Below are 16,892 nucleotides of genomic sequence, written 5' to 3'. Positions count from 1 at the left end.
ATCTTGGAGTCATTACTGATGCCAAAATGAACATGGGCTGACAGTGTGGGGACGCAGTCAGGAAGGCGAACCGCACCTTGTCATGCATCCACAGATGCATCTCAAGCAGGTCCAAGGAGGTGATCCTCCCCCGCTATGCTACACTGGTCAGGCCACAGTTGGAGTACTGCGCCAGTTCTGGGTGCCGCACTTCAAGAGGGATGTGGACAACATGGAGAGGGTCCAAAGGAGGGCCACTCACATGATCGGGGGCAGCAGGGCAGGCCCTACGAGGACAGGCTATGGGACCTGAACCTATTCAGCCTCCACAAGAGAAGGCTGAGTGGCCTGTTACAAACTAGTGAGAGGGGACCAGCAGGCATTGGGGGAGTCCCTGTTCCCCCGAGCACTACCAGGAGTGACTAGAAATAATGGTCACAAGTTGGCAGAGGGTAAATTCAGATCAGATATCAGGAGGCACTACTTCACTGTCAGGGTGGTTAGGATCTGGAACCAACTTCCAAGCGAAGTGGTGCTGGTTCCTACCCTGGGGGACTTTAAGACAAGGCTAGACAAATACCTTGCTGGGGTTGTTTGAGCCCAGTACTCTTTCCTGCCATGGCAGGGGGTCAGACTTGATGATCTGCTCAGGTCCTTTCCAACCCTACAAACTATGAAACTATGATTCAGATTTGGAGATTAGGCTGCCAAATCAGGCCAAATCTCAGCTGAATCGAACCAGCAACTGAAGCTTCACACTGCCCTAACAGCTATCTCTGTATGCTTCTAGCATATCCATTAGTCCAAGACTATTAGCAGGAGGGAGAGCCACAGAACTGGTTTGTACAGTGTTCTGAATTCTTAAGATGAAGCAGCTTAACCAACATCTAGGCAGACTGAAAGGCTCAAGAACTGAGAGGTACAACTACCCCTAGGATATATAATGCTGCATGACTCCCTACTTACATCAGTGCTTACATGGCACAGTCAAATCTAGGTGTGTATGTGCATGCCTGTGAAAATGCTGTTTTAATTGGAGAAAAAACAGAAAACTTCTAAAGAACTGTGATTTCCATGACAGAAAAAATAGCCACCACTCTTGTTAGACATTCTCTTAAAGGTTACTAATGGGTGTCCTCAAGAATTGATCTTGGGATCGATTTTATTTACTATAGTCATTAATGATCTTGATACAAAAGATAAGTGTGTGTTATTAAAATGTGTTGATGACATAAAGATGGGGGAGAAGTGGAATATCATTCAGGGTAACAGGATGACTTTGAGGGCTGGAGTAATAAAAACAGGAGGAAATTTAATACTGAGAAGTGCAAGGTCATGCACTTAGGGACTAATAACAAGAATTTCTGCTACACATTGGGTACTCATTAATTGAAAATGACAAAAGAAGGGAAAGCCCTGGGTATATTAGTTGACCAGAAAACAATTATAATTCAACTGTGTGAGTTTGACATGACTTTTTCATTATTAATGTGAACCTTGAATATATCAGGATAGATATTTCTACTAGAGATTGGGAAGTGTTAATGCTATTATACAAAATCCTAGTAAGACCTCATGGGGAGGGTTATGGGATGATCAGGGAATGCGATGATCAGGGAATTTACAAGAGAAGAGGTTGGCTCGTTTAGTCTAGGGAAATGAAGGCTGAGAGGTAACCTCTTGTTCTTTATCAAAACTAGGGAGGGAGAAGACTTAAGTTAAAATACAATGTTGGCACAAGAATAAATATAAACTAAGAATGTTTCTAGGCTGGAAATTAGATGAAGAGTCATAATCATCAGAGCAAATAAGATTCTAGAACAGCTTTCCACTAATAGTGAGGGCATAAAGGAGATTTATCAGTTTATGAAGAGATACAAGATTTGGTTATGCATTATAAAACTGGGCAAGACTTGAAGGTCTGTCATGTAATAATTTTCTTAAAAGAACTAGTGGAGTATTTAAAATTAAAATTTATATAAGTAAAATCTGTCACAACTGATTTGAATGCATTTGATAATGTTTACTGAAGAAAATATCTAACCATATGCTAAGCAGATATAAAGCTCTTTCACAACTGTTTTAATTGTAATTAATCTTATAACTAGGAAGTTATTTTCAGTCTATGATATATAATAGCAAAAAAGTGATACTTAATAACTTTAATTGACTTGGAAATAATGTGCATTAATTTTAATTAAAAATTCAGCCAATTTATAAAAAACGTGAAGGAATTTATTGAAAAATTGCAAAATGGCATAATTCAAGTAATTTAGAAATTTCAGGAAAATGCTTCCCTGGAAAAAAAGATTCTTCAGAATTTGCTTTGTTGTGATGTATTTTAAATTGCACCAAATAAGTCTGATAAGGAAGTTTTGGTGAATTCTTTTCTAAGCTTAAAACTCTCTCACCCCCTCATCTCACTATGGCCTTTCCCACTCTCATCCTCATTCACATTCTTCTATCTTGTTTTCCAGGCTTCAAATTCTGGACTGGATTCAGGCCTCAGCTATGCTAACATCCTCTCCATTACATTCAGAGGTAGATTCTTAAGGGGATAGGTCTCAAGATATATTGTTCAATAGACAGGTGACAATGTAACAAAATCTGGGATTGGATGTAGGGGGAAAAGTGAGAGCTCTTAGCTGCATCTTACCCACATTATCACTGACTGGAGTGGAGAAATAGAGCCAGCTGCTCTGTTATTGTAAGCCCCATATACGTATTTAAAGTCACCTAGGCTTTTCAGAAGCTCCTGTAAACTGCCTCACCCTCTCTATGCTTAATTGTAGAAAAAGGCAAGGATTTCTTAGGGTGATATCTTTTATTGGACCAACTGTATAGATGGGACAGAGTTAGACAAGCTTTCAAATGCATCAGGTCAAGTCTTCAACAGGTCAGAAGTTCCTGTTCATCAGGTCCGTGTTCCCGTGACTTACACTGACCTTCAAATGATACTTTCCCTAATTCTGCTTCCCTTTTTACACTGAATAGATATTATAATGTGTTTACTAGACCATGCTGATTTCAAAAGAGAAAAATATGGTGAATGCGTTTTAAAAGACCTCTGAAAGTTACCTATATGTAAGTTCTACATAAAAAATGTTATAGCTTTGAAGACAGGTGTAACCATGCAATAGAGTACATATTTGGTTTGTATTTTTCTGATTTGTTGATTAAAAGGCAGCTGTTTGAATCTTATCACAGCATGGAATATTAAAAGTACTGCTTAGGAGATATATGAATGCGTATAGTGCAAGTCAGACAGTTGAACCTGTGGGAGAAATATAGTTTATGATCTGGATAGCAACATATGTAGTTGTGTATTTTCTTTTGTACCATACACCCTCAAATAAAGATACACTTTGCTGTAAGAAAGGCAGAATGAAGAAAAAAAATGTTTCCAGAGTTATGGCTGCACAGAGCAGGGATAAAACCTAATCAACTCCCTTACTCTCATTTTTCTGTTGGGGCAAAAGCTACAGTTTTACCCTTTCACAGCTGAACTGTCAGCAACTCTTGACTGTTCATCAACAAGCTGAAACTGTAGTTACCGCTAAGGACAGATCTAAGATTTTGAAAAGTGCTAACATAGTATATTTGGCTATGGAACAGGAGAAGAGACACCAGGAGTAGCTAACAGCAACACTGCCAAAGAAAGAGTAGATTAGTTGAACATCAGCACCACTAGAAAAAGTGGGAAAGGGTTAACATCTGCCAAGTGAAGAGCAATTAGCAGGAAGCTGGTAGACTATAACGAGCCATGAAGTCAACTGACTTTCTTATGTGTTGCCTGAATAGAAATACCACTGCTGCTCGGCACTTGGTTTTAAACTTTGTGTGGAGCAGGACACAAGCTGGGGGTCTGACTGCACCACTTCACCCCTCCCCTGCTTATCTCCCCAGACTCCAGATCTGCATCTGCTGGACTCCACTAGAAAAATGGCTTCCCCACTTAAGATTCCCACACCAATTTTGGGACATTAATTTTGGGGGAAAGGTTTGTGTGGTATACAAGTAAATATGGTATTTCTTTTCTCAGAGACATCTTAATAGATCTTGATATGTAATCATTTTCAAACCTTTGATAGATGTAGAACAAGTATTTCAAATCTTGAAATCATTTTCATGTACAATTGTCATTTAATTTATAGCTGTGGGTATTGTGGTATTTTTATAAAAAGCAATTATTCATCAGATTTGTTATTCTTACCTAAAGAGCCATTCATATGATGTGAATCCATTCCACCCAAACCACTCATAGGGCCATCTGACCCTGGGCCCAAAGGAAACTGCAAAAGGATCATGGTTAGGATTAATGATGGGTATACATCATATAATCTAAGAAGCACACATTATAAGCAAAAACCAAATACACCCAAATGGGAGAAATTCTTTCCACTTCTACATCTCTGCATGTATTGTTTTCTTGTGATTGTAATTAACATTGTTTTTACTTATTTTTTCCATGATTTATCTCAATTACTGTGTTTTGCCCTGACCTCTGGAGAAATTAATCTGTGCGCAGAACGCCAGAACATGGCCAGTGAATCAGAAGTACTCAGCACTGACCTAACTGAAGTAATGGAAATTTTAGTAATTACTTCAATAAGCCCAGAGTTAGGCCAGAGTTAGATCAGTTTTCAAAATTTCTGTTCTGACAACCACAGCAGATAACATCACATTGTTTCTGCAATACTACTAGGTTATGACAGTTCAGCATCTGGAGTACAGCTCAGTGACTTAAATCTTGGTTACTGAATTGAAAACAAAGATATTCACTACATTATTAATAAGAATCCAAGAATTTCAGTAAATGTATTGCACTTCAACTGTTACTTGATGTTTGACAACCTATTTTTCAAATGGGTCTCATCATAGTCTCTAACTATTCATAAATGACAACAAAACAAAACTTAAGCACCAGAAAGAGAAAAAAGTTCTATTTGTAAATCTAAGTTCTCAGCAGTCTTTGTATTGCTGCTGTTTTGGCTAAAATAATTACTGGCAATATTGTGCAGGGCTGTCTAACTGGTGGCCTGCAAGGGGCTAACGTACAGCCTGTTGGCTCCTGGCTACCACTACCCTCACTGTTTTTGATGCAGTGGCTGCTGGGGGCTCCAAGCTCTCCCTCCCTCCCTCCCCGGCTTCTGCTTCCTGTCCCCACTCCCGGCAGTGAGGCAATGCAATGGTGGGGACCTGGGCTGCCCATTTAGTGGGATACATAAATGTATACCTGGGCTGTCCATGCTGTGTGTGCAGTGGTGGAGACTTGAGCTGCCTGTGCTATGCACATGGGCGGGGGTTGGGGACCTGGCTTGCCTCTGTTGCACATGTAGCAGAGGGACACCTGGGCTGCCTGTCCTGAACATAGGGGGAGGGCACCTGGGATGCATTTGAGGGGACTTGGGCTGCTTGTGCTGTGTGCAAGGTGTGGGGGGAGGGAGAAGAGACCTGGGTTGCCTATGCTGTACACATGGCAGTGGGAGACCCGAGTTGGTTGCCTATGCTGTATTTATGGCCCAGGGACTTGGGGTACCCCAGCTGCATATGTGGCAGAGGGAGCTGTCTGAGCAGAAGAACCAGGCTGCCTGCACTGCATGCAGCAGAAGAAGAGGGAGCTGCCTGCACAATGCACCTGGCTGGTAGCAAGGTGAGGCTGCACATGTGGAAGGGGAGGGGTGGGGGGGATGCCAGGTTGCTTGGATGTAGCAGGTCACCTGGAGGTAAACTGACCTGAACAGGTCTGTGGCCCATGTGGCATGTGGCTCCTGACCACTGAGTACTTGGACAGTCCTGGCATAGTGAATAAGGTTAATTTTAAACTGTCTCAAATAGGCTTACTTTAACTTTAACCACAGTTAGATGAAAAGGGCAGGCCTCATTCATTATAAAGCTATTGATATTATCCATCTACAGAACTGGCAAGACATCATTTCACTGGGTTACACTCAAAAGCTTTCTTCATATTCTTCAGGGGTACAGACATTTTTCTCCTAAGAAGAATCACTTCTGTAGAAAGTAATAGGAGCTACCAGAGCTGTTCAGAGATGATATGCTACTGGATGCCAGCTCCGTACACTGCAATGTGACAAATTTAGGGTATGAACAGGTGTTCATTTTTAGTGCTGGAAATTTCTAAGGGTCTCCCTAGTCTGGGGAACATGTGGGGACCATTCAAATTCCTCTCAGCCCCAGGAAAACTTGAGTTGCTGCTGCTCCTTACACCTTCTCCAGACAGGGGTACCCCCATTTGGGAAGGGTGCCAGGGAAGCTGTAGTTGGACTCTCAGGATGTTTACGTGGAGTCCAGCTGCTACGGCTCTCTGAGTCTTCTTCAGACCCAGGTCCCTTGATCTCAGGAACGCTATGGGGATGGGGGCAGGGGGAAGTAGCAGCTCAACTCTTCTGATTGGGGGAGCTGAGCTGCAGGGAAAATGTCCCCCTTACCTTCAGTCCCCGGTTTGGGGAAAGCATATGGGAAGCTGCTGCTCAACTCCTCCCAATCAGGGAGCAGTCAAGCTTATAGGTATCCATTCTAATAAGAGAAATTCTCTCTCAGGGAAGACTTTTCTCCCAGATCAGTCATGTATTCTCTGAGACAAACTGAATGAATACCTGTAAGCTGGCAGTTTCTACCAAGAGAGCAGTGATTTTCCCAGTAGAAAAGTAACACCTGTGTGTGGCCTAAGTCATGTCCCTAACATCTACCTTTGTCTGTCTGTCTGTCCACCTTAGTCATCTACCTGCCTTACATGGACAAATTTTAAGGTGTTTTCTTTTCAGAAAAACCGGTGATAACGGCTATTTTATATGTATTACATGATTGATGCAAAGTATTTCAGATGCATAAAAACATTCCAATTGACATGAATTTTTATGAGAAACAACTGATGTATAACCATTCAAACTGGGGAACTTAAGTATAAATCAGATATAATGGAAGTCTGGTGATTTGGGTAAAACAAGACAGTACAGTGCAGAAAAAATATGTAATAAATTCATAGTTACGTTAGGTCTGTTAGGTCCAGGTGGTACTGCATTCATTAATGTGTACATGTTGTCTCCAGAGTTGGTTGAATCTGAAACAGATATTATTTAAGTGCCAAGACATGTCTTTAGATAAAGTTAATCTAATTCATTTTCTTCTTATCTTTTCAACATTTCTTCTAAATCTGAGCGACTGTTACACAGTGACAATGTTATGGAAGATTTCATTGTTGTCTCTATGTATTCCTATTCATGCTACACAGCTATGAAAAGAAATAACTGACTGCAAGGAATGTTTTGTATATATCACATAATTGATTTAAAATAGTTCAGAAATATAAAGCATTCCAGTAGACATGAGTTTTTTGGATGAGAATCAAGTGATGTGTGACCACTCAAACTGGAGAACTCAAGTATGAATCAGATATAATGGAGGTCTAAGTGGCTGAAATGACTACTTCTACATTCTAGATTTAGGCATTAGGAACTCAGTAGTTGCAGATTTACAGATGTTTAAAACATCTGTAAATCTGCAACTACTGAGTTCCTGAAGCACATGTTCTTGTTCCAAGAACCCCCTGAATTATTTTGCTTCCATTCAGTTGCCTCTATGAAAAAAGAATTCCTTGCTTAAAAATTTCTATGTTGCTGGTTCCACAGTGGAAATCAATGGATAGCTCTCCTCATTATGTGGACAATAATAGCCAGCGAAAAGTTCTAATATTCATCCAGATGTTCTAGCTAAACTTTGTATCCTGTTTGGTCCCCAGTTTTCAGACTTCCAGAGCCGAAATCCAGATTTTAACTTACAAGATGCACAGAATTCAAGCTATGTAATATTTTGACTGAATAAAGGGCTCAACGTCAAGATCTTTGAAAAGAATCAGTATGTATGAAGCTTTCCTTTATGATGCCTTATTTGCCAGGGTAAGCTCATATGAAATGGTTAACATTACTCATAGATATTTTTCAGGAAAAAGAAGGCAGAAAAGGTTGTAGCCAGAGATGCAAATTAAGGAAATGTTTTCTAAAGAATACTGCCATTGAGAACATTTGTTTATGGGTATGCTATCCAAGAATAAACAATTAGCTGAGTTGGGAATGACTTTAGAAAAGTTTCAGTAAATCACCTAGTGAAGAACACGTTTTCAGAAAGTCAGCCAACAATACAAAGACATTATGGGCAGACCTCTATTTTACTTTATGCACCTAAATGGCAATTTTCCAGAAGCATAAGGGGCATTTTTGCCACTGTGCAATTCTACTACCTGTATAGCATGGATGCGTAAGTATCCACACAGCTTCTGACCATGTGCAGTAGGTACGCACTAGCTGAGCAGGTAAGTGGCTACATACCCATGTATGTGGGCTTACGTATATTGTACAACTCCACATTGAGCAGGTATTATGATGGAGGAGGAGGATGGCAGTCCTCCTATGTTTTAGTCTCATTAACTAAGTGGTTAGAGCACTTGTCCAGAGACCTGGGACAAGGACCGTGTCACCCAAAGAAGGTTTAAACCTGCACTGGTGTAATCACTAAGCCACAGGTTAGGCATTACCTTCTCCAGCTCCCCTTTTGAAGCAGGCCCCCTGGGCAACCAAGAAAGGGAGATATGTGGGGCCAGGAGGAAAAGAATAAGCTAGAGGTACATGGCTCAATGAGAGATACTATTCTTGAAGGAACCAGGTTCTTTCTTCTAGCCTGTGCCATTGCTTCCAATGAGGCAGAAATTTACCCACTGTTCTCCATCCACTTTTTCCAATTAATATTAAATACAAAGTGCTGAAGTTCAGATTTAAGAGTGGGGCTGGATAACAGCTAACAACTAGATAACCAGTGGCAAGTCAACAAGACAACTTCAAGTCATCCTTGTTTAAGGGTATAATATGGAGGAGCAGGATTCTATGATCACTCCACAGGGATAGCACTGTGCTTCCTGGGAAAGCGCTCTAACTATTCAGATATTGAAATGAGAACATTGGAAGGCTACCTCCTCATTTTTTTCAGGACTTATGCGCAAGTACATAGATATTTATCTGTGTATTCATGTAGTTTACTGTGTATGCTCTGTAGCTATATGGATGCTTGAGTATCCACATTAAATGGGTAACAGAATTGCAAACTATACATAAGTACAAAAATGTCGTTTATGCAGCTGGAAACTGCCATTTGGACGCATGTAGTGAAAGAGGATTTTGCCAAATGTCTATCATAGCTGTAGAATGAGTGGAGAAATGAGCAGATTGCCACTGTTCACTATTCCTCCACAAAGAATACCCCTTTCTTTGTCCAAGAGACAATTACAAAAGAGATAAATGAGCTTTGAGATTAATTCCCTACTCAATGGTATATCCACTTTTCTACACACTGTGAAATGAATTTTCTTAAATAGAAAGGTCACAGGAGGAGAGCACATGCTAGAATTAAGTGCCTCGGTACAGGGAATGCGTTGTGGGCTTAAGCCAAAAATGTTGACAAATGCTTCAAGGGGATAAAGTCAAGTCCAATGTCTATTCCTTTCATGGACCCCACCTTTTATTGTAGCTCTTTCTAAGCAGTAACTACACCTGGTGACATGATAAATCCATTGTTTGCAGGGAATAATATCACCATATTGTCTGAAAGGAAGGAACTATTCCCTAATATTTAGCCTGCATAAACTCTTATTACTGAAAATTATCAAATAGGAGAAAGGTTTTCAGGGGCAGCAGAAGATGCCAAATGGGAACAAGTTCTTCAACTACCACAACCTTCTGAAACAGAAGGTTGCTCTCCTCAAGGATTAGGTTCCATTTCCTACTGGTTCTTGTGCAAACACTTATGCAGTCAGATCCAGTGGGACATTAACAGCTGGAAAGTTTCTTTTCAGAGACCAGATTGCTTGCTTGATAGATTTTCTGGGAGATGATGGCTGAAAATAGAAGCCCCTAAAGCACCACAAATTCTTCCCCATCTCCCCATCTCAAAGAACAACTCATTAGGGAAAATGTTGCCGCTTATATATGCCACAACACCTTTCTTAACTCTATTTAGATGTGAATGTCATTTGCAGGGGCCTGTTTTTCTATTAGGAGAAATTTTTAACATTTAACTATCAGAACGTATTTATCCACTTCTCAGCTGGCTAATGGATAGGTTCTTCTCTTTATCCCAAGTTGTATTTGCCAGTCATGTACTGAGTAAGGATTTTCCATCATTAGTGGGAAAATTTCAAGGGAAGATCTGCTTCTTACTCCTGAAAAGAATCTCTCTTATTTCTGTGTCACTAGCGCTGTAAGGGAGATTGGAATGAAGATAAAAGGCATTCTGGAGATGAAAAATTTCTTAGGAACAGAGAGCAATGATTTCTTAGGAGCTAAAAAGGACATAAAAGGGGATGTTGGCCAAAGGAGTTTTTATCAGTAAAGGATTCCCAGAGGAAAGGTGACTGATTTAGTGGAGAGTCTGGTTAAGTCAAGATACCAGGCCATAAGCAGTCAAATCCTGCTTACCAGATCCCTGATGCTGCTCACAGAAGGAAAGAAAGTACTGTATGTATTCAGGCATTAAACTCCCTTCCTTCAAGACAGGAATTTTTGCATAGGCTTCATGTATGGAAATGTGCAGCTAACAAGGAGCTAGTTGGCTAAGCTAAAGCCATGAGACCCTTCTTCAAGGACCATTGGAAGCCTCTTCTGTTAGATGCTTTTGAGGCACTCTCACAGGATAAAAGATGCTGGTAAATGTGGCCTGAACAACACTACCCGAAACAAAGTGTGTTCCATTTTATCTCTTTTTTTCTTTCTGTTACTAATGGTGACCAGAAAAATGGATTTTGAGAGCTCTGGAAGGAACAAATAACATAGAATACCCATCTTGCTGCTTCTCTCCAGCAAAGCAGAAGGAAAACAGGAGAGAGAAAGAAAAAAGAAAGAGAGGTGCAAAAATGTTTATATGCAAAAAAGGTGAACTTGTAATTGGCTTTTGCTTGCTGAAATGTGCATGAGAAGGATGAATCCATTGCTCTTCACTGGTAGCAAATGACTTAGTTTTCTACACCAGGAATAAACTATTTGCTTATTACTAACCCCTGATCCAGAACATTACTGGCATTGTCTTTAAATTATTTTCTTAATAGATTTGGATACCTGCTGGACTAGGCATGATGGGTGTTCCTGGAGGCCCTCCACCCCCTGGAGGACCCTGAAAGGGTACAAAATATTCAGTTAGTATGAAAGGAAAAATGTCAAACTAGAGCAAAGATAATCCAAGAGAGAAAAAAACATATCAAAAAGGTTGCAGTTGTATTGCTGAAAAGGAATACATTTCCATAGCACAAAACAAAGATGTTCTCCATTAGACAAGTTCTGAAAAGTCCACGAATCTACCCAAGGGCAGATTAAATCCATGATGTGCCATGGATGTACTGACTTACACCAGAGACTTACTGTGTGCAGATCCATGGATGCAGGGAGAAACACTGAACAAGAAACGTTTATCCTATTGTTCTCCATCAAGAGGTGCACTTGGTACAGGGTCTGTTTTTACTGCATAGCTCAGTGATTCTTAATCAGGATGACACAGCACCCTGGAATGCTGTGTGATCCTTTTACGGGTGCCATAGGGTGCTGCACAATATTAGCACTGTTAGGCGAGCAGACAGACACCTACAATGATTCACAAGATAAGCCCAGAGATTTCAAATAGAAATCCGTAGTGACAAAAACATTCTGACCTGCTGCCATTTTTCTGAGTTCTTTTCCACAGAAGAATTGCTCCATTATTTTTCCATACTCCAAAACAGCGAGAGCTAAAAGCTGACATTTTCCCAAGGGATGCATTGAGTCTTAAGGGGTGTGCTGAGGTTGAGAACTGCTGACATAGATGAGTCCCTGAACCTCTGCCTGCTACCATCAGGTTTCACACTAGCATTACTCTCCCTCAGTGGACAGTAATGGAGCAGATTTCTCACTGTGGCACTGGCAGAATAACTTACTCCCTGCTGGCCACAGAAGTGCCTGAGAATCACATGGGAACAGATAAGGTGGTCAGGGTGAGGCACACCACTGCAAAGAAGTCTCTCTCCTCAGAGTCTAAGACTGAACCTGTGATTGGTTCAAGTTCTGATAACTTTGAACTGAGTCATACTATTTCATATTACATACACTTTTTGCACTGTAAATAATGGAGGATTAAGGAGTGTCAGAGTAACATTGGATCCATATATCTTGAGTACAGATACATACATTATACGTATTAGGTTAAAAATAGGAGTTAATCTTGTTGCTAAAGACTTTTAAAAAAACAAAAAATATCTCATTTTCCCTGTTCATTTCCTGTATTAATGTGTTGTAAATTTGTTTATAACAACAAACCATTTAAACAGACTGCACTGATTATTAAGCAAGCTGTTCTTGTTGTATTCTTAAAAAATATTCCAATTATTTATTTTAAACAACTTAATTGTATAACATGATCAGCAGCAAAGCTTCTTGCCTACCACATCTGCCTCTACAGTAATATCTTGAAGAAATATAGAAAGCCTATCAGTTATTGATGTGATTAAAATATTCCAATATGCAATAAAAATTCAACCCTAAGTTTTGCCATAATATGAAAATGCTATATATTAATGATACAAGAAGACATTTTTCACTGTTGTGTGTATTTCTTTCCAAATAAAAATAGCAGATTTACTATTCCAAACAGCATCATTTTATTTCAATATTAATGATGTTCACTACATCATACAGCATATGCACTTTCAAGGTCTGATTGCTCCTGTTATAATATAATATTTGTTATAATATGAAAAACATATTTTGGGAAAGAGGAGGAAAGTTTTGGAATTAGAACAATAGAAACCACACTTGTATGGCTTATAAAACACAGTGCGAACTATGGAATATTAGGCAGCAGCACACTAATAAACAATTTTCAGATACAGTACATCCTGTATATAAAATCAGTAATACTGCTTTTTGGATTAATGCCTCTAGTTGCAAATTAATGAAAATTTATCATGTATGTGTAGTCTGAATACATGTATCTTACCTGTTAAGACAGAGGTGTCAAACATATGGCCTGCAGGCTGGATTCAACCCATGCAGCCATAAGATCGGGCCTGTGGGCTGGACTGACCACATGTAGCATGTGGCCTGACCTTGCAACATGCATACTGCAGGTGGCACAGGAGGTTAGTTGGTCCAGGGTGAGTGCTGCTTATAGCACACATCCTGGCCCCCTGTACTGCATGCAGTGCCAGGTCCAGCCTATGCACTGTGGGCAATGTGTGCCCCATTCCAGCCCCAGGGGCTGTGTGCTAGTGTGTGCTGCCTGAAGCATATGTATGGTGTATAGCTACACAACCTGCACACAGCCTATAGAGCTGGCACAGGGTGGATGCTTCATGTAGTGCTCCAATGGACCTAGAGCCAGCATGCTGGGCCATTCTGGTGGGGCACCACATGGAGTACACACTCCATACCAGCCTCATGCACCAAATGCACCACGCACTATCCCCAAGGCTTGCAGTGCATGCAGCACAGGGGTTGGACCCAGAACTACCTGCAGCACAGGAAGTCCAGGTTTGGGGTGCAGGCTACATGCGGCATTCCAGACTGACCCTTTGGGAGACTGGCAAGTGCTGAGTGCAGTCTGTGGGTTGGACCTGGGACCCTGGCTGCTCCACAGGGGATTGGCCCCTGTTTGGCCTGCACACCAGCTCAGGGACAGTGATTCATCCCATGGGGTCAGATGAGTTTGACAACTGTACATTAAGACCATGACCCTGCAGTCCACTCACTCACACACTTCCGGGCTGTTACAAAGATAACAGTATAATGTACTAACTACCAGTCTTTATCTTTCACTTTGTAGCATTCTAGGTGGGGACTGGGGTGGTGTGGACACTAAGACTCATAATTGACAGCCCAAAGTTCACAAGTTTGAGGCCATAGCAGAAGTGCTTATAGCACGGGCTGTCAGTTTGCAAACAAAATCTGCAAATTCTGCTTAAATATCTTGTCACAATGACACAAAAAATGAAAGAAAGGTTCATTGGACAAGACTACTGAGTACTTCTGAGCTGTGTAAGTAATTAAGCCTGCTTTACTACAGATGTCAGAGACTCATAAGGAGAAAAGGAAACATTAGATCATCTCTTGATTAATGGCCATTAATTCTCACCCAGTTATCCTTGTACTGACTCCAGTAACTTGTGTGTGTTTGTCAAAAATATGAAGAAATGGACAAACCATTACTTAGTAGCTCATTTCAGTGGCTAAATACCCCCACTGGTACAAGTTTGTGACTGCTCTAAAATTTGAATTTTGTCTGATTTCAGCTTCTAGCCTTTGTTTTTGCAATGCCTTTCTACTCTAGCTTAAAGAGCTCTTCCTGTGAAGGTACTCTCACAGTGTAATCAAGTCATCTTTCAGTCTTCTTTCTGATAAACTGAACAGCTTGTGATCTCTTAGTATTTCACTGTATGGCTTTTTCTTCACTCTCAAATAATTTGAGTGTCTCTTTGCTGCACCCTCACCAATTTTTCAATTTAAAATTTGAGTTCTGATTTTCTAGCATATTGTTCAAATTCAGTTTTTAAAAGGAAGGTAGAGGATAAGGAGAAAACACTCATATTAGCAAATATAATATTGCTTGACTGGAGGGAAACATCTCACTGTATTTTTCTTGTACAGTAAAAGGTACTGTGCAATGTCTCAAATGTGATCATTAGAACTGGACATAGCATTGCAGTATCAATCTCATCAATGTCAGATGAAGGGTACAGGTAAAATAATCTCTTGCTCACCGCTCCCCTTGTTATATATGCAAGAGCATTATTTTCTTTTCTGTTGCAGCCATCTACCCTTACTGCCCTCTGGCTAGATTTGAGCATAGAACTGGATCCTAAGCTAAGACCTTGATCTATTTTTTTATTTCTTTACATTTCTAAAGGTATAGAAAAGCTCCTCCCCTCTCTCTGAGGTGCTAGAAACCCTTGGCATTTATTTAAAAACAGAATTCAGACAGTAAACACAAGTCCTGCAGAAAACTCTTTCCAATAGCATCAATAATTAGCCAGTATTTACAGCACAATGATAAAGAATATAGATTGTAAATTTTGTAGTAGAAGGATGAGATTTGTTGCCTGGCCTGGAGATCAACATATTTAGGTCAATTCAGTCAAATAGACAGGTGAGTCAGTTCTAATGTCCTCAGCCCATCATATCTTCACTTCATTACTCTAAGGAACACAAAGAATTCAAACAGCATTCTTGGAAAATTACATAATCAGACAAAAAAAACACAAGACAAAGAATAGAGTTCCATCCTTGAGGACTGTGCCTTTTCTGGTGCAATTCAGTCACAGGAAACACATCAATGTATGTTCCTATCGGTCTACAGGAAACTATTCTGTTGATACACGAAGTGTTTCCTAAACAGAGCATATTGTAGATTATTATATCTCTATGACAGCTATATTATTTAGCTCTTTGGGTTCTTTAGGATGAAAGACAGACATAGGATGTTACTATTAAATGTAATATAATAAATTTTAAAGAGTTTGCTAAGCAAAAATTACTATGCCAATTTCAGGAGCAATCCAATTGCAAAATAAAGTGTACGACTGCCAAAAAAAAATAAAAGTCTGTGTGGAAAAAATGTTTTCAGATCTCCAGGAGGTAATTATAGCATGAGAGAATAAAAACATCCCAAAACACATTAGTTCTGAGTATCCTTTTAAGAGATATTATACACATCTTTGGGAAGTTGAAGCCTTCCTAATTTTTAAAAATCTTTTTTTTTCATAATTTCACGAATGCAAACACGCTACTGAGTCACCAAGAAAAGGCTGTTTTTTCTCCTTTATTATTGAAGACAATATATCGTATTGGTTACAGAAACATATGCTGAAGTAAAACACAACACTCAGGGCAATTCCAACCAGACTGATAACTGTTCTAGTAATGAACATCAACATATGCACTGTATATGGCAGACAAAACAACTAAACACAGATCAGATGTTCACTTCTCAACCAATACACAAGGGCTCTTCTTAACATCTGGACAACTATTTCTTTGCCTGAATAAAATGTAGCAACAATTCTAATGAGCAAACACACACAATTGTACTTACTACGTAATTCCCAGGAGATGCTGAAGAATATGGTATCTAGAATATGAAGACAAATAAAATAGTTATTTCTGCATTAAGATAGATAAATGGAGTCCACACCAAAATTTAAGTTCTGATTTTTAAGCATATTTGTAACTTCAATTTTAGAAGGGCAGTAGCAGATAGGAACAAAATACTGATGTTTACAAATATAATGTTGTTTGACTGACAGAAAACATTTATTCTACAGTAAAGGGTTCAGTGTGCAAGAGGCAAGACTTTTTTTTGTGGGGTGGTATCTTTTACTGGTCCAACGACATGTTTGGGATAAACTTTTGATAAGCTTTTGAATGCTGTACATTCTTCTCCAGGTGAATTGAAGAAGAATGCATTGCATTAGAAAGCTCATCTAGGTCTATTTCAACTATTCAGTTGGTTTAATAAAAGATACTAATCACAAAAATCCCTGGATCTCACAATTTTCCTGGCCCAACCTGGCTATAACAGCACTCCAATGTTACCAGAGGGACTTTAATACCAGATACTTCAATTTAAAATTACTGACCCCACTGTTACACAGTAAGAACGTTTGTTCTGTGCTTGTAAGGAAAAAAAAATCAAATAATGTATCAGAAATTGGAGGCTTCTTGGACCCTAATCCTGTAAACTTTACATGGTTAGTTACAGTATGTGTACTTTTGCTAATGAGTGACCCCACTAAGGTCAAAAGGAATAGGTGTGTGTGTGTGTTAGTTACAGTATGTGTACTTTTGCTAATGAGTGACCCCACTAAGGTCAAAAGGAATGGGGGGGGGGGG

The 16,892-nt window shown here is 39.8% G+C and overlaps 1 protein-coding gene across 2 annotated transcripts in view; it reads right to left on the bottom strand.

Moving 5' to 3' along the window:
- Nucleotides 1-16,892, bottom strand: part of SSBP2 (single stranded DNA binding protein 2) — a 355,671-nt gene that overhangs the window by 18,292 nt on the left and 320,487 nt on the right. For both annotated transcript variants that reach the window (XM_019516935.1, XM_019516936.1), the window contains 4 exons: nucleotides 16,096-16,131; nucleotides 11,100-11,154; nucleotides 6,990-7,060; nucleotides 4,193-4,271 (listed from right to left, as the gene is read on the bottom strand). In XM_019516935.1, coding sequence (XP_019372480.1) covers nucleotides 4,193-4,271; nucleotides 6,990-7,060; nucleotides 11,100-11,154; nucleotides 16,096-16,131 — 241 coding nt within the window. The remainder of the gene's footprint in view (nucleotides 1-4,192; nucleotides 4,272-6,989; nucleotides 7,061-11,099; nucleotides 11,155-16,095; nucleotides 16,132-16,892) is intronic.

This window comes from Gavialis gangeticus, unplaced genomic scaffold, assembly GCF_001723915.1.
Source record: "Gavialis gangeticus isolate Ggan-Ray unplaced genomic scaffold, GavGan_comp1, whole genome shotgun sequence".
NCBI classification, from domain to species: domain Eukaryota; kingdom Metazoa; phylum Chordata; order Crocodylia; family Gavialidae; genus Gavialis; species Gavialis gangeticus.
Note: the sequence above shows the minus strand (reverse complement) of the source record. Positions and strands in the feature narration are given on the sequence as shown.